The 25,801-nt window shown below is 41.5% G+C and overlaps 1 protein-coding gene across 7 annotated transcripts in view; it reads left to right on the top strand.

Moving 5' to 3' along the window:
• The window catches only part of BMPER (BMP binding endothelial regulator), a 234,189-nt gene that overhangs the window by 201,933 nt on the left and 6,455 nt on the right, over positions 1 to 25,801 (top strand). For all 7 annotated transcript variants that reach the window (XM_070616213.1, XM_070616217.1, XM_070616214.1 and 4 more), the window contains one exon: positions 20,528 to 20,658. In XM_070616213.1, coding sequence (XP_070472314.1) covers positions 20,528 to 20,658 — 131 coding nt within the window. The remainder of the gene's footprint in view (positions 1 to 20,527; positions 20,659 to 25,801) is intronic.

The following is a 25,801-nucleotide window of genomic DNA, read 5'->3' on the forward strand; positions in this document are numbered from 1 at the left end:
TCACTGACTCAATTCTGAGTTAAGTTTGATTGCTATTCCGTGAGCATCTTCCAGGACTTCAGAAGAAATAATTTTCTTCTCCTTTGATTTTTCAATCAGGTAACAATCACATTTATTGGGCATCTAAGACATACCCAGTGCAGTGGGTCAAATCTAGAGCATTGTGGAGGACCAAAGAAATATAGAGCAAGGATGTTTTCTGCACTCAAAAAAGATGAGTCACTTTTGCTTGTCTATAGAAAGCTAAATGCCTTCCCATAGCTAGGAAATAGAGCTGGAAGGAGCTAATGAAGCCCTGATTATTAGCTTTTTGAAAGAAAAAGAAGACCTCTCTCCACCATCCTTGACTTCCCAGACTGAGTTTAGTCCTCCTCTGCGCTCCCTAGCTCAGGATGGGACCCAGAGGAGGTTCATGCTACAAAATTCCTTGCAGCTCTTACCATAGCCCTTAACATGCTAAGTGCCTGAGACCTTGGCTGTTCCCTGCCCAACTCTTAGCTCCATGACGGCTGGGACCCCATCTTCCTTGCCCAGTGTCCTGCCCGCCGGTGTCACACATAGTAGATGCTCAATGGAAGTTTGCTGAGGGAGAAAGCGAGGGAATAAATGAAGCATAAGCAGACTCTTTGAGGAATGCAGCTGCGTGTTCCATACCATGAAATCACCATGACAACAGGAAAAAATAAATTTACCGACAGCATTGATAATATGAGTATTTTAGAGACACGCACATTAGAAGATTTCTATCATTGTGAAACATTTGTTTTTAATACCCTCAGACATCTTTAGTGGGGGTGGGAGTGGGAAAGTGAGCCAGGACCCAAACTTTCGATTTTTTAAAAAATAGGAATTAAAAGTATGCTCTGCAAAAAAATTAAGACTGAGATTTCAAACCACTGGATTTATCATTTTACTCTGAAATTTCTAAGGAGTGAGAACTCAAGATTTATCCTCAGATGATAAAGGTAACCTCTGGCTGTGGCATAATGATGAGTGATGTACCATCCTGTTCTGAAGCTACAATTCCTCCTTTTCTCCTCCACTTAACTCCTAGTCATCCTTTGGTCTCAGCTCAAATTATCAGTTTTTCAGAGAATCCACCCCCACTTGTAGACCAAATTTACTGCTTCTAGTCAGTACTCCCAGCTCTTTCTATTTTTCCAATCACAACCTTCGTCTCATCAGTGGTGATAACTTGCTTGATCTTGGAGCCATTTGGGAAATGTCATACAGGCATAAGGGAGGGATGGAATCTATCTGGGTCGCTGTTATAGTCCTAGCACTAGGAATATAGTATTTAATCACTACCGCATAAATGTTTGGGAAATGGTGGATGGATGGCTAAATGGTCAATAGATGAGTATGACAGAATGTAAGTGACTAAGAGCCATATTGTTATGGTGATAACTTTGAATCTAATTTGAATTCAATTTATGAATAAGAAAACTATAATTTGTATATATTTTAACTATTATTAGAAACATATTACTTGTGACTCCTCCCAAAGTTGATTTCAGTACACCGGTGAGTACCTGTGTGGGTCACTGGGGCCCATAAGCAGTCTCTGAATGTCTTTAAGCACTCACTCCTATAAGTGAAAGATTGTTTGAACATATATCCTTTATATACACACACACACACACACACATAATATATATATATATATATTACAGTATACTCATACAAATATAATTATATATGTATTTTAATGTTAGCACATCATGTACATTATAAAATATAAAGATATATATTAACATCAGGTGGGATGGTATTAACTATAACTAGGAATTTGTTTCTCTTCTCCTTATACTCTGGCCGATTGTTTTCAGGCCCGGGCGTGTGTTGTACTGCTCTTTGAAAGCAGAGCTCTGGAGGTAGGGATGGGGTGGAGCAAAGACGTGTTCTAGACTACTGCTTCTCAAACCTGGCTGTGCACAAGAATTATCTGGAGAGCTTGTTAAAAATGATGACTTCTGGGCCCCAGGTCCCACCCTTCTGCCCCCCAGCCCCCCGGAGATGCTGATTAAGTAGGTCTGGAATGGAGCCCAGTAATTTGCATTTCTACCTAGTTCTCTGGTGATGCTCAAGCTGCTGTTCCATGGACTGCATTTCCAGTAGCTCTATTCTAGTCCAGGACTTCTCAAACTTGAATGCACATTCAAATCCCCTGAGATCTTGTTAAAATTCAGAATGTGATTCAATGGGTTTTGGTTAGGGCTGAGGTTCTGCATTTCTAACAAACCCCAGGTGGAGACCCAGATGAGACGGAGGCTGCCAGTTCAAGTAGAAGGACCATGGGCCCAAAGTTCAGCTGGACCCTCACCCCCTTAGTCAGTTTGCCTGCACATGGAGGCCAGGCCTGCAGAGCAAAGCTTTGAGAAATAGAAGCTGTTTTTGTTGGAGAGCTTGCTAACAAGAAAGCTCTTGCAACTCTGTCCTTTGCCCTTAACTCCTTCATTCCTCCCTTTGAGAATTTTGGTTTTGCAGTGACCTTTAGTCGAAGGACAGTTGAAAGTAAAGGTCTCTGAGAGAGAAGATTACAGTTCTTTCTTTGGAATGTTTCTAATAATGATGAGACTGTTGATTTTTCTCTGAGTTAGAATATGTACACAGGGATGATTTTCATCCAAGGTCTGAAACAACATTTGCCTTAGCAATTACCTGATTCTCATGCAAAGGTTAATGGGTAAAGAGAACATTCTCCTCAGAGTTCACAGAAACTCTTCCAGTCAGTTCTTCTATTACATTCTTTAATATCAAAATTCTTTCTTTATAGAATATTGCACAGAAGTATACAGCATTTCTAAAATTAAGTAAAATTATTTTAATGCAAATTTAGGTGTAATAGGCTTATATTTTCACCCCACAATTTTATTTATACAACAGAGGTGGAAGAGAATCAGACTATACTGTGTTTTCGGCACTTTTAAGGTTGAAAAAACTATTTAGCTTGCAGGAGATTCTAAAAATCTGTATCTTAGTTCCTCTACTCTAAAAAGAGAGAGTTCATTGACTGAGGATTCCTGGGGGAGAGTTAGGGGCTGGTGCGGCTGTGAACACTAAGAATAGGGCCTTCTTAGCTGTGTTTCATTGGAGTCAATGTCTAGACTGTGAACTAAGATCTACTAGTGATGAGGTTCAGCTTCTGGGGTTCTCCATTAGAGCTGCACGAGGGAGTCACCTGGGGGTTTTCAGATACCCTGGCCACCTCCAGACTAATTAAGTCAGAATCTCTGCAGGCTGTGTCCCCCAGCATCAGGGTTGTTTAAAATTCTTTAATTTGAAGGCAGAATTTCTTTATAATTTCCAGCTAATTAAGATCCACTTTAGATTTTGTTTGTCTGTCCTTAAAGAAATACGTTTAAATTTCTTGTGGGTTGAAACTATATCTTTTAATTCATTGTCTTTTCTAAGAGGATGTGGAAGTAGTGTATCTTCCTGGTTAATTACAGATGGTTCCCAGTGCCTACTTTACTGCCTAGCTCCTAGAAGGAACTCATCAAATAGCTGTTGAATATACAAGTCATTGATTCTTCTCTCTCCTTTAACTCTCATGCTCAAATATTCAATCCGTTTCTGAATCATCTTGATGTAAGCTCTTAAACATATCTAAAATCCATTTCTTTGGTTGCATTAGCAACCATTGTTGCCTTGATAGTGACCCTCATCCTGTCTTTGTGCTTCCACTTTCTCTCCCCCCTCCCCCAGCTGCATCCCTCTCCCACTGTGGACACTAACTCTGCCTTTTCACCCCAGCTTCCACTGTGCAGCCAAAGAGACTTTTAAAATTATCTTCTTTAAATTTGTAATTTTGATTCACATTATTAATACTTACAGAATATAGAATTTTTTAATATGAAAATAAAGTCTACCATATTATTCCAGGAAGTCTCTCTCCATTTACACAGTGCATTTTGTTGGTTGCTTCATATATATTCTGCATTTTTAAAGTCTTATTTCATTGACTGGCTGGTGTTGTGAATTGAATCTTTTTGTACAGTGTATTTCCTAAGCACTTATTGCTGGCATTTAGTAAAACTATTTTTACAGCTTATTTTTTTTTGAAGTTTCTAATTATAGATAATCATATCATTTGCAAACAAGTATAATTTTGCCCTTTCCTTTTTTAAAATCTGTGTCTATTGTTTGTCTTCTTGTGTGTGTGTGTGTATATATATATATATATATATATATATATATCCTTTAGAGGATAATAATAGTGTTACTTAATGGTAGCAATGGTAGACATCCTTTGTTTTTGGACTTACTGAAGTGCCTTTAATACTTCATCATTAGGAATAATTTTGGCTCCACAAATTAAGATAGACATTTTTCACTGTGTTAAAGAAGCACTATTTTCTTTCAGTTTTACCATGTTTGTAAAATTTTAAAACCAGGAATAAATGTTTAATTTATTATGTATCGTATTCCATCTGTCAACAAGAATACATAGTTATGCTTGTTTCATTTATTAACGTGAAAAATTATATCATTAATATCTTAATATCAAACCAACCTTGTATTCCTAAAACAAACACTACTTGGTTTGACATGTTATTCTTTTAATGTGCTGTTGGATTCTATTTAATTATATTTTATACAACATTTTTTGCTCTTATATTTGTAAGTAGGTCTGTAGTTCTCTTGTCTTGCTGTCTTTGTTATATTTTGGTAAGACTATGGTCCTTCCTCATATATATGCAACCACTCATGCCATGTAAAATTAATTGTAATTCCCTTACTAGGTAGTGCCGTTTCAGGACTTAATGGCTTTATAGCTGCTATTCTCCCTGCTATCCTTCCTTTCCTTGTTTGCCTTTCAAACTCATGCAAGACTAAGATCACTAGTGATTATTGGTCCCCCCTTCAATGCATTTTTCTCAGATATTCTGCCCACATTTCCAGCTTTATTGATCCTTCCCTCTTCTGCTGTCTGCCTGAACTTTCTTCATATCTTTATTGTAATATTGATCATATGTATTGAAATTATTTTTATATCTGTTTCTCTCACTCTATTTTATGTATCTGAAGATGGAGATTTTGACTTCTCATCTTTATATCACCAGTTCTCAGCACAGTGCCTCTATGTAGTAGGTGCTTAGTAAAGGTTAGTTGGATGAATGAGTGGCTGAAGGAAACTCATACCTACATTTACCCTACCTTGCCACAGGGCTTCCTGGGAAGTACTGTGGGTTGCTCTCAGTATGCCATGGAAAAATCAGCACAAACAATCATAGTCATGTTTCTTTAAAATGGCTTGTCTATGGTCTTATGCAGGACCCCAAATTATGTACTTAAATTATTCGACCTGCTGTGTTATTTTAATGTGGCAGGGCATTATATTTAGACAGAAAGGTAGACACGATAGTGGAAACAGGTCCAGTCAGTCTTTTGTTTTGCTTTCATAAAAATGTGTCCCGTCAATGAGAGTGGGAGCGTTCTTTGTTCCATACATGTTTATTGACACCCTTTATAGGCTAGTGACTATGCTAGGTGCTTAGAATTCAGCAGGGAATTAGACAGACAAGGTCCTTCATGGAGCTTACATTCTAGTTGGAGAATGTGACCAAAAATAAACTAGTAATTAACTAAACAGAATAATTTCTGATCTGAGAGAGGGTGGCCGAGTGGGAGTAGGGGGCTATTTTAGATACTGGTGATCAGAGAAGAAATTTTTGAGGAGGAACATTTGGCTGCTATATGGGCAATGAAGAGTATGTTCTGCTAAGTATTATTATAAGAAGTGATTTCACAAAAATATTAATTGGCTGCTTTGTCTGGAAGAAGGCATATGATGATAGGTGTACTGTCATTGGAAAGATATGGGTGAAAAATTATAACTTTTCACTGTTGAGTCATAGTAAAATTCTTTTCAACCATTTACTTTTTCCTCTTTCTTCCCAACTCCTTCCCCAGTGCATGACTTTCATCCATTATCTTTGTATGGACTATTCACTTTTCTCACCTTTTACATTTCTTGTTTCAACCTTATAGCATCATTAACTGCCCCAATATTAATCAATCATGTTGTCAGATTTTTATACACCTGGAGGGAGATAAACAGTAGGCTATAGTTTTTTTCCCTAAGACAAATTGCATCCTATGATTGACTGAGCAACATTATTATGAGCAATTATGAAACAGTAGACAGCCCATAGGTACTTGCAAAGGTGGCAATGAAACAAAGAAACTTTTAAATTGATTTAGCAAAACACTTAGTTACTATTTTATGGTAGGCAAAACAATAATAAATGTTAAAGGAGGAATCTTCCTAGGACATTATGAAAAATAAACCTAGCATAAACTCATTGGTTGCGGTCAGCACTCATTTTTATGGTGTTTACACGAATGTTGGTAACAGAGAATGAGAGAACTTGGGCTGATGTTGGAACACATTGGTAGGGATGCCCAAGTCTGTCTGTAGCTATGGTGTTAACTTTGTCTTGCAAAGAGACGTTTTGTTTACTGGACAACAAGGAACACTCCTGGCTTAACTCCTGTCTCCCCTCTCCAACATCTGTTAAGCATTTTCAACTGGGTGCAGTGGTGTGCTGGAGCTGGCTTCTAGTGGCTCTCTAAGAGCCAATTGGTAGAAAATCTTCCCAACTGCATGTTCAGTGATCAGTGATGTCATGTTGGTAGCCTGAAAGCAGCTACAGTGGGAGAATTTAGACTACAGAAATTGGCATAGGCTACAAATTAGGGATTTTGTCTCTTCTCCCCAACCCTCTAATAGCCCGTTGCTAAACATTTACCACCACATCACTGCCTGGATATTGCACCAGAACTCAGCCTGTGCAAATATAAACCAATTCTCTCATTCTCTCTCCTTCCATTCCTCCTTTCCACTATCAGCTCTGCCTCCTGCCTTCCTCTTATTTGTTGACAGACTTTAAATCCAGGCTCAAATCTTCAGAGGCATCTTTGACCCATGCTTTCCCTTTTGCCCTAACAGAAGATCCTTTCTCAGACTCTAGAGACAATGCCTTTTCCTATTTCATGTGCTTTACGTGGCCTCTCAATTTCTACTGGTGCTCCACCAGATAAGTTCCTGGTTGTGTCCTTTTTCTCTCATAAGCCCTAGCTGGGTCATCTGCAATAGCTGCTTAATCCCTCATTTAATTCTCCATCTCTGCCTTCTTCAGCCCATCTAGCACACTAATACCGGCTTACTTTCCGGAGGTATGTTTTGTATTTTATCACTTTTTTGTTCATTTCTGTCAATGACTCCTCTGCTATCCAAATAAGGTTCATGCTTCACAGCTTGGCCTACAAAGCAGTCCATTATCTGAGCACATCTACCTTTCCAGTTGATTCCTATGGCTTCTGTTCCTTTTCTTGATGCTCCTGAATCCCCAAATGGCACACGTGGCATTTAAACAAAAGTATTTCTGAAATATTAGTTTTCTGAAAGCTCTTCCTTCCTCTTTGCCTGGGTAAAACTTACTCTTTCTTTCAAGGTATAACTCAAATGAAGTCTTCTCCTTGAAATCTTTGCCAACTTCTCACTCCCTATCCTCTACGCCAAAATAATCTTTCTGTCTCTCCTTGAACTCCCTTCGTAATACTGTACTACTTTTTACAGCACTCATCATTTCCCTTCTTTTATTACAATTTATTTTAGCATGTTGTGTAGTTTGGAGTAGGAACCCCATCTTTTTCATCTTTGCTCCCAACTTTGGGGGCAGCACAATGTCCTACTCCAGAGAGATTTGTCAAAAAAATAAATATAAGGGAAAGAAGGTTTACACTTAGGTTGAACATCCTTTAGCTGCTAAGTGTAAAGGAAATAAAAGCACAGGAGGTAAAAAATGATATGATAGGAATATTTCTGGAAGTCCCCCAAAAGTTAATTCTTAAGTAGAACATTTTCGTTTTTGTAACGTATTTGAGGAGCATGTCATATGGAAGCTGGAGTAGAATAGAATAACTCCACAATATAACAGAAGGTGGAATCTGAACAAATGGGTGGAAGTTACAGAACACATTTTTATTTAATATATAAGAAAACTTCCTGAGAGATAGAAGCCTTAATTGTCTATCACAGGAACGAGATTCCTAAAAAGCTACTGAGCTCTTATTACAGACACGATGCAGATGCATGACCATCGTCAGGACTGTTGTGTAGGAAATTTCTGCAGGAAGTGGATGTTCACTAGGGTCTTTTAAGACTCTTGATTCTATGATTCTGTGACTGTTTGAGTCATCCAGCCTATTGATAGGATTTTTGAGTACTCACTGTCCTAAACTAAGATGGGTGCCACAATGGTTGCTATTAAGACTTTTATGTAGAGTTGGGAACATTAAAACATTTAGTAAGAAAGCATCTAAAAATCTCCCCATTCTCCCCCCCCCCCAAAATGATTTCTAAACTTCAGGTCCTCTGATTTTGGGAAAAATGTTCAATCACTCATCTTAGATCATAAAATTAAGGTCTAGAAAACCACTCTCACATTATCTTTTTCTCCATAGGAGCTAAGGGCAAATTTCTCCAGCACTAAATTTCTACCTGATTAAAACTCTGGCTTAGTTTTGTTTCAGTTCATTTGCTATTGATCCCCAAGATCATGGACTGAGAGGGAGCAGAACTCTCATTCTCCACAGGTGGTAATCTTGCCCTTGTCTAGGGTCCTTCCTCACCCGGAAATACCATTTGCAAATTTCATTCAATTCCACCCCCTTCTTTGTTAGATATTTACATTGGGTCCTTGGTTTTCATCCAACTGCTGATCATCCAACTGTAGCCTTAATTTTCACATCTTCCCCTACTGAGCCTTGTATATGCATAGGGATTTTTATGGGTTTTTTTTTCTTTCTGGAATTTACTAGCACCTGTAAGAAAAGAAAAGGGCAATCTTTCTCCTACGTTCTTGAGTCCACCCTCACTTATTTTCTTCATGACATAACCAATTACCTGACTCCTCCATCTCTTTAACTTCAACATATTCTCTTGGACTCCTTTTTACTTGGTGCAAACATGTTCAATTCTCTTTGATCCTAACACACACACACACACAATACACACACACACTAGCTTCCCTTCAAACTACTTCTACTTCTTTCCTCTTATACTGCTAATCTACTAAAAGAATGATCTTCACTCAACACTTCACATACTTTCCACCTTCAATACAGGTCAAGATGATTTCTGTCCCCACCATTCCCATGAAACTATTCCTGCTAAGGCCACTGCTGACTTCCTAGTTGCCTACTCCAGTGGCCAGTTTTCAGATCTTATTCCTCTTGCCCGTTGGTAGTACTTAAACTCATGGAATGCTCACTTCTTGAAACTCTATCAGGCCATTTAACCATTGGATTCTCATTGTCATCTTAGTAATCACTTTATCTGGACTTGACTATATAAATATCTATAAATGATTCATTCAGATAAATAGATTTGAGCTTCTCCTCTCAACCAAGCACTGTACCAGGGTTGGTGAAAGATAGTGAGCTAGCCTGCCTGCCCTGGAGTGTAGTGGGGTAGATGGAGTGAGGGATCAATTACAGAAGGACACAGTTACAGGCTGTGACAAGGGCCATTCAAGAATGCCATGAGAATGTTTAACAGCAACTTCATCTAGCTTGGGGATCTCAGAAGCCTTCCCTAAGAAAGCTATTGGCCTGCATTTTGAAGGAGGAATAGGTTTGAACCAGGAGAAGGGAATGGAAGAACATTCCAGTGGAAGGAATAGCATGTGCTATAGAAAGTGACCTGTCACAGGGGAGAGAGCATGGACATAGCTTCGCCACTTACTAACAGGGTGACATTAAAAAAACTGCTACTCTTGGGGCTGTGAGTATCCTGGGGTCTTTAAGGTGATATCTTCCTCAGTTGCTTCTAGGAAACAAGCCTCACATTCCATCTCTCTGGGGCTTATACGAGGTTGCTCTCATCCAAGCAGAGGGTGGGAAGCTGGCAAGGAGGCGCTTGGCCCACCGTGTTTATGATTTGGATTTGGGAAATGTTTGCTCCCTGAAGTTCTTTTCTGTGATTTGAGAATGGCCACATGCCATCCCCCATTGATGGGGATGGGGTGGCCCTCTCCGGATGGATAATTCTCCTTTTAGGTCTGATGGACTGAGTTTTCCCTGTACAGCCAAACTGCACGGAGTATGGAGTGCAACAACCTTTTCTTGTGCAGTGATTGGACGTGAATGCTGGTTTATTGTGGAGCCAGAATGCATGGCAGATGCTTGATGAAAGGTACCCAGCATCTGAAAAAATTCACCATGGCACCGCCTCCTCCAGGGCCGGCTGCCACTGCCGCCCTTTCATTAATGCACATAGTGGAGGTTTTGTGGGACCTGGCAGCCATCCACTGCCTAATGTGAAAAAGGCCTCTGGAAGGCTTAGCCCCTTTGAAGCAGTTGGGCTGGTGGTGGCTGCTGCGGGTGGCTGGGGTGTGGCCTCCAGATGCTGGATGCCTTCACTTTCACCGATTTCCTCACAGCCACTGGTGACTGTGTGCTCCCAATAACTGCCCTCTCACCAGGCAGCCGTGGGCCAGACAGGCAGACTGGTGCTGGCACTGCTGGGCCCCACAAGGCAAGATTTCACAGAGGACAGCCCCGGGCTAGAAGTCCCCGAGAATGGAGCTGAGGGGGGGCGCCATCCTAGAATGGGAGAAAAGAGAAAGGAAGTGCCATTTATGCAGACCCCTCTCCCTCGGAACTTCAGCTGAGCAAAGGTGGGAGACCACCATTCCTAGCTCGCTTTCACCTCTTGGCCTTCATTTCCGTGTGGAGATGAATTTCTCTCTCTCCCTTGTAGGGATTGGCAGGGGTGGGAGTGGGGACTCCCCGTCTGTTTTCTGACTTACTTTTCATGAGAACACTAGGAGAGATCATACAAGGAAAACCAGCATAGAAAGGGGGAAGAACGTACCTAAAATGACACAGGGGGTCTTCACCTAGGCGTGGTAACCCTGCAGTGCTCTTTGCCTCACCATGCTGCCTCTCCCGGCTCCCTAAGAGCTTATTCTGTTTCAGCACCTGCGTGGGCACACTTGGTTCTCCCGGTGTCCAGAGATGAGCGGGGTGCCTCAGAAGCCTCATTTAGGAGGCTCTCCTTCTCCAGGGTAGCCCTGCATTTAGAGGAGCCCGGACGGAGCATCCTTAGCTGTGCGCTGCTTTGCCCAGGCTCGTCCAGCGGCCCCCCCCCCCCCCCACCCCCGCGCGGTGGGAGTCCCACGTGTGATGCAGCATCTCCTCTCCTTCTGCAGTCCCCACGGAGCCAGCCCGGGGCTTCACACACAGCAGACAGCTAGTGTTAAGTTAAATGAATCAATTTCAGAGATGGTGTTTATCTACGTCGGGGGTAGAAATACGATGAGACAGGCTCACCACAGAGAAGAGATATGGAGATTTTCTGGGTAAAGAGCCTCCTCTCATTTCTGGAAGGTCTTTCCCAACGTGGATATCACCTAGTTTTATGGCCAGCTGAGCGCTGACGAAGTCCATATTTAGCCACCGAGTTATAGAATATGGGAACCAGACCGTAGAGACCCCGCCATCTTACTAATTAGGAGGCAAGCTTACCCAGGAAGATGGCTGAATATTAGGAACACGCCGGCACCTTCGGCCTCTGACTGTGTTACTGCCTCACACACGGTAGACAATGTTTCTCTCCTGCTTAGGTGAAGGTCTGGTACTCTTTTGTGCTTGACATTCTTTGTAAAAACAAAACTACGTGAAGCTCAGTGCATTGCATAGATAAAATGAGCTTTCACCCCAAACGGAAAAGCTTAGGCATTATCCCCCTGATGCGCCGCCGCACCCGCCCTCGGCCAGGGCTGCCTCAGGTCCGCTCCCCTCGGTGGTCAGCATGCGGACGCGCAGGGGTTTCGTCCAACCAGTCTTACAGTTATTTTACAGTGAGTGTGACAGTGATGAATTGAACTTGTTTAAGAGAAAAGTGATTGATTTTCTGACAAGCAGCCATTTTTATGTTCTCTTTTATCAGCCAGCTTCCCCCCAAAAAGTGAAGAATAAGAAGTAAATGCTGGAATAAGAATTAAGGTTACTTGGCGCTCTAACTCTCCGCCACTAGAGGGGGGTAGTGACCAGGCTTCCCTCTCCCTGGCTGGCTCCTGCGAAGTCTTCGCTCAAACTGAGAGAATAAGAAGTTATCACTCAAAGAGGGACAACTCAGCAAATGTCTGTTAATCATGGCCAGCTTTTCCCTCCGTGGAGCCAGTGTTTCATCCTGGAGCGAAGATCGCTCATCTTTGCCAAGAGGAGTATTTCTAACCGTGTTAGTGGTTATAGAGTCTCTGGTTTTGGCAACCTTTAAAGTCACAGCCCCTGGGCATGGGGCAAATAGCAGAATGATGCACACACCTTCCCTAACCCTAAGGCACGAGAATACTTAGCTATGGGCATGGGGATCATATTCTTCACCTATGATCTGGTATATGGCCTTATCAAGGAAGAAAATATTTTAGGTTCCAGAACATGCATGATGGTGGTTTGGTTTCTGCTGAAAGCAAATGTGAGGGACTCCTATTAAAATTGGCAGCTGTGGAAAATCATAAGCATTGCTACACCATAAAGGAGCTCTCTGTGTCTGCAGATGCCTCCATTATTTCACAAAAACCCTGCCTAGCTTTAGAAGGATGTCTGAGGCTACTGACCATTTCTGGAACTCTTATGTCACACTAGCTTCTGGTATTTGCCTCCTCGGGACTGTTGTGAGGATTAAAGCAATTGATATTTTTCAGGACCTGGAGAGTGTCTAAATTGGGTAAAAATGTAGAGACCCTAGATTTTAAATTGGAACTGTGTGTAAGTAGGCAATGTATACACAACAGGAACAGATTGTAGGCAATCACAGCAGGAGTTCGCTGTGAATAATGATGAGAATGGTTTGTTGCGTTTTTCCCTGTTATTTTGGTAGTTGGACTTTTATTCTCGTCAAGGCAGGAAGAGAGTGGTTACAGAGGGAAGGACAATGAAAACCCGGGAGGCTGAGAGGAGCTCGGGAAGATAATTGAAGAGCTGTCGCAGGCACGGGTGCACCCACTGATTCCGTGTGGCTCCAGGTGTCACACCTGAGTAAGGTCGCAGGTTATGAGGATTTGGATCCCAAGAAGGAAGAAACATCTTAACAATAGACCTGCCAGGCTGCTCTGCAGGGGAACGAGGTCTTCAGGAACACGCTGTGTGACTGTCTTTTGGGGGCTTTTTTGTTTTGGTTTGTTTTTTAATTTCGGAGGTTGGACGACATGACCATCAAATCTAAGATCTGGTGATCTGGAAACTCTGTGCCTTTACTCAGGCTCCTCCGTTTCCTTGGGATTTCCTTTTTCTCATGCTCTAAACAAGCAAATTCCACGAATCCTTCAAGACCCAGCTCCCCTGTCTCTCCTCCTCTGTGGAGACTTCTGGATACCCTTGCCCAGCCCCCCTGTACCCCCAGTGGAATTAGTCCTCAGTATCCCATTGCATTGGCTTCCAATAATAGCCCGTAATAGCCTTGTGCCATTTGGGGTTTGGTTTTTAGTATCTGCACAATCTCCCCTTCTAGGTGGGTCCATCTCTATGCCTCTCCCTTAGTGGCTGGAACAAACAGGGCTCAGTGAATTCTTTCTTCGCTGTTAAGAATGGGCTGCAGGTCTAATCTGTTTGTGTCTGTGTGTGGGGGGCAGGTATTTGGTGAGGCTGGGCTGCAGATAAGTTCAGGATCCACAACCAGAGAAACAGCTGGGCTCCCACATTCTCCTGCTTTGTCTCGTTAGAGAGAGTTCATGAAATGGACAAGCTCATCCAGAAACACTTGGCCTTGCTGTGCTGTCCTGGCAACCCCAGGCAGCCATAGAACCAATATATAAGCCAATATTTGATATCGAATATTCTCACCAATGTTTAAGCCACAGTGGCGTCAAACTGTGGCTGGCCCGGGAAGAACCTGGAGGGAGCAGCAGGGCCTCCCCTCTGCCGGTTTGCCCTCCCCTCTTATCAACAACTCAATAAAGCAACCTCATGTTTCACATTACCCCATCTTTTGGCCCTGCTTTTTATGTTAGAGTGCCGTTTATTGTGAATGTATGAGGGTGCCCATATAGTTTTGAGGAGAAGAGCACAGGTACAGTGACATAACTGAGTTATGGGTAAAATTATTTTCTTAGGTATAATGTGACATGGATATACCTTCCTACTGTGCCTACTACTTATAATTACTTCTCTGCAACTCAGGTTAGGGAGGTCAGGGCAGAATTTCAAGGATTAAAGTATAAGTAAATTTTTTCATCATATCTTAGTAATTAAACACACTTCTGTCCATCCAGACAGGACTCTGTCTCCTGTAACCTCTCCCTTCCCCTTTGCCCAGTGATGCCAGGCAGCAACAGGCCTGAGATACCTTCACTGGCTTCTGTGAATTTCTCAGATCCAGGGAGCAAGGAAAACCAGATAGCCCCAATGTGGTTTTCTTGTCATCTTCCAGCCCCATTCTGTTGTTTCTCTCAGGAAAGCCGACCTCTAGGTTGAACAGTATAATTCAGCCAAAGACCCTTCCTGGTGGCAGAGGGGAAAGCCAGAACTCTGACTCTGGCTTCCAGATGGGGCTGGCTGCTGTCATTCCTGCCTGGCCCTTCTGTTCTCCCAGAAGCAGTGTGGAGAGTTCCCAATGGTTAATATATCTGTCTTTCAAAACTGTGTCTGGGTATTAAAGGCATGAGCACTTGCCTCTCTCTGGCGGGTGGCCCTCGGGCCAGAAAAAGCAGAGGGAAAATCACTTGGTATGCTGTTGCTAGGAAGCGGAGAGATGTTTGATGTTTTGATTTTAGCAGTATTGGAGGCTTGCCTTTTTAATAACACAAAGAGCTATAGGTTATTCTTACAATATTGAATATGTGCTTTTCTGAAAATGTGTCATTAATGCAGAATTCTCTCATCAAATCTTTTTTTGCGCCGTTCATTATATTAAAAAAAAATCCCCTGGGATCCAAGAGAGGAGTGCAAGAAGTTCAAAATGAAAATGATAACAGAAAGCTTCTCGTAGAAGCAGCTTGGTTGAGAGGTTGCTGTGCCAGCAGCCACCACAGCCTTGGCCACATTAGGCAGTGGCCAGGGAGTAGGGGAAAGGACGGAATTCATGCTCTCCAGATATCAGTGTCCAACTGATATCTGACCCTGTGGAAGCTGGGTGAAGCTTATCAAGCCATTCTCATCCACTCTTTTGATGAGTCACCAAATATTTACTGAGTTGCATGTTCAAGGCACTGTGCTTGGCTGGATGAGCAAGATACAGTCCTCTCCCTCAAACAGGGAAAGAGGTACTTAGGATTCAAAGGGGTCTGTGCAAAAATAAAGGTGTGGAGGGGACAGGACCCAACAGGAAGAGCTAACTTTTCTTGGCCCAGTCGGGGAGAACCATGGAGGAATTTAAAGAGTCTTAAAGGATGGACATGAGATTTTTCCAGTGGAAAAGACAAGAAAGCATGTTCAAGGCAGGAATAGCAAGGTGGAAGGAAGTCTGAGGGTTAATGAGACATTCCCTACGACAGGGTAAGAGAATGAATGAGGAAGAGAGAGGGATGATCTAGATTGCTAGTGACCTGGAATGTTTTGCCAAGAAATTTGCAGTTTCTCTAGGTGCCCAGTTAAAAAGCAGGAGTAAACTTGGTCTTAATCTCTCTACACCTGTGAATCTCTCTGGGGAGGACAGGAATGGTTTCCCAGCATAGACGGAGCTGTAGTCTTGGTACCACCATCCAGCATGACTTTCTGTGATGATGGAACTGATATGAATCAGCGCTGTCCAATATGGTGGCCACTGAACGCTTGAAATGTGGCTGGTGTGACTGAGGAACTGAACTTTAAATTTTATTTAATTGTAATTAACTTACATTTCCATTGAAGTAGCTCTATGTGGCTAGTGGCTACTGTCTTAGAGCTTTGCAGGAGGCAGTGGTTGTAACTTGATGGGGGGAAGAAAGATGTTGAGGGCTCCCCTGCAGATAAATTGTGGTAAGTTAGATTTCAGGAAGGGGACTGACCACAGGTCAGTTCTGAGACCAATACTGTGCTTGGTTCTATGAGGAAAGCCTATCAGAGAGTCTTACTGAAACACGCCATGCATACATAAAGCGATTAGAGAAGGGAGGCAGTTAGTGTGTGACGAAAGTGCTGCCACGCATGGCACCAGCTCACTGGGACCCTGCAGTAGCGCTTGGCATCCTCTTTCCATACCACTGCACTGCCCAGCTGTGTGAAACCCCCGGAACAAGAGTCGTGTCTGCACGTCTCTGCTGTCAGCAAAGATGCTAGAAGCAGGGTGGATAAATCAGAAAATCATTTCTAAACATATTCATTAAAAAGCTCCTGTGATGGAAAGTATGCTTGAAAGGATTGCACAGGCAGGTACTCTTTACCTCTAGAACTTTCCTGGAAGAGCCCAATTGTAATGCAGCCTGTGTTTTTCCGTTGGAGCAATGGAGTGGCTGTGTTTCTTAACCAAGAACTCAACATCGAACAGAACATAACTGTGACAGAATAATGCCATGGAAGCAGAGAAACCAGAGCCATAAATCTCAGTAACTACTAAAGTGATAAAATTCTGCTACTTATTCTATAAAATGAATATAAATGTACAATATTGGTGCATACTGATTAAGGAAAGTACAACAATCTTCCATTAACATATAAAAGTTCAACTCCACTGTGTCATAAATTAGATTTTCCTCATACTGAATTATTAAGTGTGGTAAACATGAATTGAATATTTGAATAACAATAGTTTTGCCCCTCCCTGAAATTTGAAGTACATTTGAGGATGCTTTTACCTTTCTCTTAATGAATTCCTTTGTAACCAGCAGAAGCATGCATAATTATTCCACCATCCATTCCATCCATCCAGATGTCAAGTTCACAGCGTCAGCAGGCCAATGAAGTGGAAGTGTAAGGACAACATAAAGTGAATCGAATCAAAGCGTATGTCAGGAGGCCTCTGATCCACCGATTGGAAAGATTTTAGCTGGAGAAATATTAAGTTCCTAAGACCTACAAATGGATACTCTGATTTTCTCCCATTGTTTATTCTTTATTTTCTCACTCTAGTTCTTAAATTCTGATTTAAATATTAATATGTCCCATGTTATTCTTTATGTTGTTTTAAAAATACACCATGATTTTATCGTTTTAGAAAAGTGATAGGTGTTCATTGTAGAAAATACAGATAAGAAAATGAAAAGAGCCACAGTCCATGCTCAGAGTTGACTGTTGTGAACATTTGGTCATATCTGTTTTCAGTTATTTTTGTGTTCTGTGTGTGACCACACAATACTGAAACAGTTTTGCTCTTTTTTAAAAAATATATTTCAAAATGTATTTCCAAAACATCATTGTAATGTCTGTAGAATATTTCATTGTAGAAGTCACCTAAATTTATCTAACTAGGCCCCTACTCTAGGCAATTTAGATTATTTCCTCTTTTTTTTTTTCATTTTAAATAGCATTGTGATGAAAGCCCCTGTATATGAAGTCTTTGTCCACACGCGTTACTATTTCCTTAGGTGTGGAATTTCTCTATCAAAAAATAAGAACCTTTTTTAGGGCTATTTATACATATTGCCAAATCACTCTCTAGAGAGATCTTCCAATGTAGTTTTTATGAATATGAGTGTTGAGATCAGAAAGACCCGAGTTATAGTCCTGGCTCTGCACTTCTGGATCTGTCATCAGCCATGTGACCTTGGGAAAATTGTTAACATCTGCAAGCTTCAGCTTCCCTGTCTGTTAAGTGGGCTAGTAATAAGACCTGCCTTGTACCCCATTGCCGTGTGGAGCAAATGAGGTAATCCTTGTCAAAGCTGAGGAGAGCAAAGTGCTGGATGTAAGAGCTAACAATTCCACACTTCTGCCAGCAGAGTATGGACCATCTATTTCTCCATTCTCTCCCAAACCCTGGGCACGATTTTGTATAAAAATCATCAACTTGACAAGTGAAAAAAGACATCCTGTAGTTTTAACTTCATGACAAAACACATCTTTCAAGGCTTTAAATATATGTGAAATATTCTAAGCGAAGGGCTGGCTTTCACAGACGTCTTTGCCCCAAATGTTGCTCTTCATGAGTGCCAAGTAATAGAATAAGCTCAAATCTTCCTTAGTTTTAGAGGGTAGTTGTAGTATTGATTGTGTCTGAGGGCACAGAGTGGTCTGTTGGCGGGGTGGAGCATATGTACGTAGCAATCGTTAAACATGTACTCAAAATATTTTCTCTCAATAGTCTCAATGAATTGGATTTAGTTGTCCATAACTTATTTTAAATTGTCTAAATAGCTTCATAAGACAACCAGTAGCAATAAAAAGAAAAGAAGGAAAACATTCACCAATGATCCTTTCACCCAAATAAATTAAATTTTGTTTGTTTACTGTCCACACAATTTTACAGAATTACATAGACATTCTTTCAAATCAGAGGATGCGTTTCCTCATGTTGAGACCAGCTCTTTTCCATGCAAGTACCATCATTTTAGCAGGCCTACTAGGTGCCATTCCATCCATGTCACGTCAGTGGGAGCTGTGTAAAGGGAAAGAGACCTGCACCCCATAGGCCAGGAAACGTGGTGGGCCCTGAAAGTGTGCTGGGAAAGTGAAGTAGAAGTGGATTAGAGAGTAGAACCTGGGGCAGCCGAAAATATTCCTGTGAAGTCTGAGCGTTAATGTGATGGGTGAGGGTTAGTCTGAAATGAAAATTGAGATAACAAAGGAAATGGTGTTGAGGAGGGTTTCTTCGCAGACATTTAGAGGTCATTTTAAGGACAGGCTTTATTTGGCTTTTCTTGAAAGCCCAGAGGCTCCACGTGAATTTAAAGACACAGCACTGCATGTCTAGTACCAGAAGGGGTTTTGCTAGTGAATGTGATTTCACAGGATTTCTGTAATGCACGTGGGAAAAGATATTAAGATACTGATTATTGCAGAGAGGAGAGAGATCAGTTTTTTTATTCTGATTATTGGGTCTTCGGTATCAGTCATCAAATAATCTCTCGCTTGATGAAATGGACGAGGCTCTTTAGGTTTCAGGTCTGTTTCTCTTTTGACCCTGTTAGTTCATATTTCCCAAGGCTGTGCCCTTGAATATTCAGCTGTCATAACTTTGCAGGTACACGATGAGTTTATTGATCCTTTACTGTGGTTTCTGCCGTTTAATTCTTGCTCAGAGCAGGTGGTTCATCAGCTTCTGCACAGAGCTAGCTAGTCCCTCTCTATAGTCAGGTGTGTACATGTGTCCCGCACCAAGAGAACATGTGGACATGTTAACATTGGGTGACCATGTCCTGATCACTTTTCAAGATCATCTGTGCTACTTTTAATCTTGAATATTACTTTTTCTGCTTTCAGCCTTGAATTACATTCTGTCAGGAAGAGGTTTTACTGAACAAGGATATGACAAAAACAAGGGTAGTTTAATTTTATTAATCTTGGGAGCCTTGTGCACAATGTTAAGTCAAAATTGTTAGGCAGTAAACTTGCTGGAAAATGAAAATGAGGACTATGGTATGTATGACAGAAAGAACACTAATTTCAGGAGATGTAATTTAACTCATTCTTTTGCCACTTGTTAATGTGACTTTGGGCCCCCCCATTCATTTGTAAAATGACCTCTTCATTTATGTCCTATTTAGCACCCAGTGACAGACTGCATGTGAAAGCGCTTTGTCAACTGGAACCTATAGACCAGTATGAGGTTATTTATTATGGCTTTGAGGTCAACACGTTTCAAAATTTGTTAGTTTGCATTTAAACACATCTCAGCTCTCTTTACGTTCTCGTCCATGCTTTCCATATTTAAAGTTAAGCTATGGGGACCTTGGTTCAGTCCTATATCTTTCAGTCTAATTAGGGGTCTGAAAGATTTGCCTTATTTGCAATTTGTCACCCCACATTCTAAAGAATGGGGTTCAATATTCCTCAAAAGACTAATATTCTAAGATATTGCAAAAGTGAATCCTAGTTGTGTCTTCAGAAAGCCATGGGATTTTATGCTTTCATTTAGTTGGTCACTATTTTGGTTATATAGTAATAGAATCTATTATTCTTATTTCAGAGCTTTCCCAAAATAGTAGCACCTTGAATGGTGGCTCTATTCTATGAACTGCCTTTCCGACATGGTAACCACTGGGCGCATGTGGCTATTTACACTTAAATTAACTAAAATTAAACTAAATAAAAATTTGATTCCTCAGTTGCACTAGATACATTTCAAGTGCTCAATAGACAGATACGGGTAGTGCTTTGACAGTAGAGATTACAGAACATTTCTATCATTGCACAAAGTTCTGTTGGACAGTCCTGCTCTAGAAGAAAGGGAACCTAATGTCACATTGTTAAGAGGTATCCAGCATAGGTTTCATGCAGAATATTTATACTATTTTTAGGTTTTCTACCTAAAATAACAATGTTTAATGGCCAATCAAGGTTGCCCATCCACCCACCCACCCAGCCCTTTCTTCAAGTCACATTTAGGGTGTTTGATAGTTTGATATTTTTAAATGTTCATTTCTTTCTCTTGGGTCCCTAGGTCCTGCGTGACAGACATGTGTGAATGTCCAGTCCATAAAAACTGTTACTGTGAGTCATTCCTGGCATATACCCGGGCCTGCCAGAGAGAGGGCATCACTGTCCATTGGGAGCCTCAGCAGAACTGTGCAGGTGAGAAGTTCCTGGTGGCTCCATCCATCAGAAGTTGACTACAATGCCCAAGATGGCAATGGAAGATGCTTGCTGACGTGAATGGCCGCATCCCTCTTTGGCCAAAGGGAAATCCCATCAGTGGCCCAACTGGATTACAACTTGATAAAACACAGGGGTTTTCCACTGGGTAGGGTAGAAAGCCCTTAAGAGAAATGTTTTGTGACAAGCACAGTTGAACAATTTAAGGATTTCCACTGTTGCAAAATCCTTCCAACCTCAAGCTACCAGCTGGATGTACTTAGCACATGGACAGTTGCAGCTGTGGCTTAGGTTATGTGTGGAGCAAAGGAGATTTAGGACAATTACAGTCATTTAAGGTCTTCAGGATAAGCGTGATTTTTTTTTGAGAGAGATTGTTTAACAAACCCAAGCAGAATGTTCTTTTCCTTCTGAGAGATAGATTTCTGTAATTGTTGTTATAGATCTTTGATCTAGGCAAGTTAATTAGCTTATTTGATATCTGTAAAAGGGACTTCTTTGTTCATCTAAGAAATATTTCTTACAAAGTGACTAAGTACTGGGCATTGTGCTGAGCACCGTGGGCACTTTGGTGACTATAGGAGATGGGACCCCTGTCACTGAGGTGCTGGGAGTCCAGTGGGAGAAGCCGACAAAAACGCTAACGCTACAATAAATACTTGCTAAGTATGGTAAGTGTGATGACGGGAACAAATAGGGCAGAGTGACAGAAAACAAATGGAGAGAGAGTGAGTGGTTACTTAGATGGTGAAGAAGGAAGGCTTCTCTGTGGAGGTGATATTTCAACCGAGCCCTGAAGGATTGAAGGGAGTCAGGACAAGCATACTGTGCAGAAGCAACATTTGATGGTCATAAGGTAGGAATAGAATAGCATGTTCTCAAACTGGAAGGGAGCCAGCATGGCTTGAGCACAGTGGGCAAGGGAAAGAGGGGCACAAGATGAGGGTGGAGCAGGAGCAGAAGTTGGATCATGCTGGGTTCTGCAGATCTTGGGAGGAGTCTAGCTTTTATTCCAAGAGGAGTGGAAGCCACTAATGGGCTGTAAGCAAGCCTCTTTCTGCTTTTCACAGATCACCCTGGCTACTGTGTAGAGACTAGATTGGATGGGGCAAGATTGAAAGAGACCAAGCAGGAGGCTGTTGCAGTAGTTGTGGTGACAAAATGATGGGGGCATGGATTAAGATGGTCGCAGTGTATGGGAAGAGAAGAGAGAATCTAGATATATTTTGGAATTTTACAATAATATCTATTATGCAGAGTTATAAGCATTACTGATATATATATATGAAACATCTAAAAGAGTGTCCAACTCACAGAAGATGCTCAGTTAACATTAGCTGCTGCTGCTGCTATTTAGATCTGAAGATGAGATGACTCAATATTTGTCACCTACTTCAAATGTTGGCAAACGTTTTTCTGTAAAGGGCCGGATTTGCCTGGAAGGAAGAGACTGGGGTTTGCAACATTCTGCACTAATCCTAATAAACTTAGCTCTGCTATTAGAAAAGAAGGCAGTTCCTGTCATTGCTAACTCTAGAATGTCTCTATTAGTGGAGGACGGGAGCAGTCAGCTGGTTGGAAGAGGGGTCAAGAAGAAATGCCTTGGAGCTCTGTTTTCAGTGCATGGGCACCGTGTTCACTTAGAACAGTGAGTCTCCATCTGGATGGACATTGGAGTTGCTCCAGAAGTTTAAAAAATAAACAACAACGCTGTGCCTGGTCACATGCCCAGATATCCTGCTTTAATTGACCTTATGTATCTTTTAAAACCTCTCATTCTGACCTTCAACCAGAGTTGAAACCACTGAGGTAATTTGCATGCTTATTTGGGTGGCTTTGGGGGAGTAGGATGACAGGTATTTGGGGGTTACTAAAGCTTCCTCAAGCCACCCCTTCACACAGTCACTAGTCTGTGTCCTTGAAAAGCACCAAAGCCCTTTTCTCTCCTTCTAACTTCCATTTTGGATTTGCTCTCTCCTCTGCAAACCCAAGTCCAATCTTTATACCTGAGTTCACTTTGCACAGCAAGAATGCCTCTCTGTCACTGCTGTCCTTCCCAGAGTGATAAAAATATGTCACATTCAGGTGCAGTTGAGGCTCCTGAAGAGTGAGACCAAATGGTTTACCTCTCACCTCATGCGTTAGTGTGGGGTAGGATAGTCAGGCGTGTTTATGAGGCACTGGGTCCTTCCAGCATATCTTGAATACTCCCAGCTCCCTTTCTCTACTTTGAGGCTTCCTTCTCTTGAATCTACCAGAAACAAATAAAATATTTGGAGTCAAGCCCCAACCATCCATCCTGGTATGATGCAGGACTCAGTAGAATTTCGTTGATTTTATTAGCTATAGTGGTGATGTGGTAAGGATCATCTTAGATACAGAATATGTGAACGCTTTCTTCTAGGCCCAGAGCTATATTTAGCACCATTTCAGTGTACACATTGTATTTGAGGACTACCCGTTTCACCCCAGCATCCTGATTTCAGGGACTGAATCGCAGGAGCTAAAATTACTTTTCTAATGGAAAAGGAATATGGCCCCTGAAAGGTCCATTTACCGCTTAAAATTAGTGGGGCCATCTGAGCGAAGTATCACTGTCAGTGTGTGGTTGCAGAGGAACCGTTTACACACACACGCAGACACACACACACAGACACACTAGGAACTTGCACAGATTGACAGTTGGTACATGAGAAATAAATTTACGGAGATATGCAACATCTCTCAGTACATTGATTTCTGATTCATCTGGAATATTGAAGTCTAAAAGAATACTCTTTACTTGTTTTTAGCTCCCATATTTTTTGACTTATGACAGCACTTAAGGCCACTTAATAGAAAGAAGAGAAAATTTCCAAAGCAAAAAGCTTAGAAGTTGAACAATAAGCAGCCAGCCAGGCAAGAAACTCTGAATGAACAAGTGACGTTTCCAAGTCTAGCCTGGATTTTAACACTATCATGACTACCGGCATGAAATATATGCCTACTACCTGTGGCAAGAAGGACTAATGGAACTCTGGTTCAGCACATGAATTACTAAATAGAATACAATATGCAAAGAGCTATCGTGAAGGCCTATAAAAGTTTAATAATAACCATTTATATTAATATTTACTATTTTCTGAGCATCTCCTTTGCTCCAAGGACTACATTAGCACTTTATATTACATTTTGTCCTATTTAATCCTCATTATAATCTATATGGTAACATTCTGTTACCCACATTCTACTGATAAGGACATTGAAGCTTAGAATATTTAAGTAATTTGCTAAAAGTCACACAGATAGCAAGGATGCTGGGAATCAACTCACGTCAATTTGTGTTATAGCCCCTGTTCTTAATCATTATGAGACTACAGACAAGCAAGAGCAATGTAAAAAAAATATATTTAAATGTGAATATATATTTGTATATTTATATAAGCATTGACTAATTTATCCAAATAATTGTTATGTTGATTTTTTTTCAATTTCTATTTATTTGTTCCTTATCATTGATAGTTGTTACTTGGTACCGTGTGACTCTCTTGCTCCTGCATCTTACTTTGTCATCCTTAGCAGACTTTCTGCCACCTCCCTGTAGCTGACACTAATTGTACTGCGCTTTCAGTAATGCATTTTATGAGTGGAAAGGTGCAGAGATGTCCACAGTGGTGAACGTCTTTCCACAGCACATCAGATAGTCTGCAGGGTTCTGTGAGCAGTTTCCTCCTTGTTTTACTTTACCAACTCCAGTTGATTCTAGCTCTTTTGCTGCAGCAACTCTGCCCTCATTATACACACTGAGCTTTTCCTTGGCTGACTGGAGGCCTCCTTTAAAAGCTTAGGAGATAAAGTCGATACTATGACCTTCAGCACCAGAAGGGGGACATGGATCCTCCCTTCCCTGAGGGAGCCCTGGCAGCTAGTTGCTGCCCACACCCCCGCCTTTGCTCTTGCTGCTCTCTCTGCCTGGGAAACTCTTGCTGCCATTGTCTGTCTGACAGTTTCTATACACCTTTTAAGACCTAAGTGGGATCTATTCTCTGAAGTCTTCCTCGATTGCTATCCTACCCTCAACATTGAGTTGATGTCTCTCTCTTACTCCTCCGCTGTACTTTGCTCTCATTGTCTAATATGAAGCATCTTGCATTTTATTTATAATCTGTTTATATGTTACCTTCCCCTAGTTGGTTGTTAGGCCCAGACTCCTGTGACTGGAGGTCATAGATGATATCTGATTCACATTTGACTCCCTGGCCCAGAGAATGCCTGCCACGTAGTGGATACTCAGTGGAAGTTGCTTGATTTAATTTGAATTGAAATGGAGATGATATTTGTATGATGAAAAAATATCCTTTTTTTTCCGAGTAGTTCTTCATTTCCTACGTTCTACTTTCTACCTGTAGATTGTGAGGAAAATATCCGTGTTCAGTAGTCAAAGGTAAAATGTCACAGAAGAGCAGTAAGCAGTTAAGTGGTAGAGCTAGAAAAAAGAATTGAGAAGTCAGAGAGAGGAAAAGACGTGAGAGAGTTCATGTCTATAAGAGAATGAGGGAAAAGGAAAAAACACTGGTGGGAAAGAGGAAATTCTGCTGAGTTTTCCTACTAGCATGGATCTTTGCAAGATTTGAAGGGGAGCAAAGTATCTGGAGGGTAAAATGAGTTGAAAGAGGCATTTGGGAAGCAGCAGAGTGGAAAATGAACTCAAGGCCAGCCAAATGTAATCCACTCTGGGAAATGGAATGATGGATTGGACATCATTAAGATTAAATCATCATCCAACAGGCGTAAGCATTTATTAAGCTGCTCCTCTGTGCTGGGCCCTGTGCCAGAATGTTGGGTTATGGAAGAAAAAGGTTCTGCCCTCAAGAGCCAAGACCTCAGCAGTCCACTCTTATCTACCAGGGGTGCCTGGCATGACCCCTGGAACTTCTTAAATCCACAGTTATGCAGGCCTCACTGCAAACTCAGAGCAAAAATCTGTAGGGAATGGGGCTGAGGAATATATCTCTTTTAAAAGATCTAGGGGATTTTTAAGAGCGTCTCTGATTAAGAACTACAGCTGTACTGTACTTGGGAGATTAAAAGAAATAAACAAATAACTATAATGTGAAAAGTGCTGTGAGATGCAGAGAGGGAA

Source organism: Equus przewalskii, chromosome 4 (assembly GCF_037783145.1).
Source record: "Equus przewalskii isolate Varuska chromosome 4, EquPr2, whole genome shotgun sequence".
Lineage (NCBI taxonomy): Eukaryota > Metazoa > Chordata > Mammalia > Perissodactyla > Equidae > Equus > Equus przewalskii.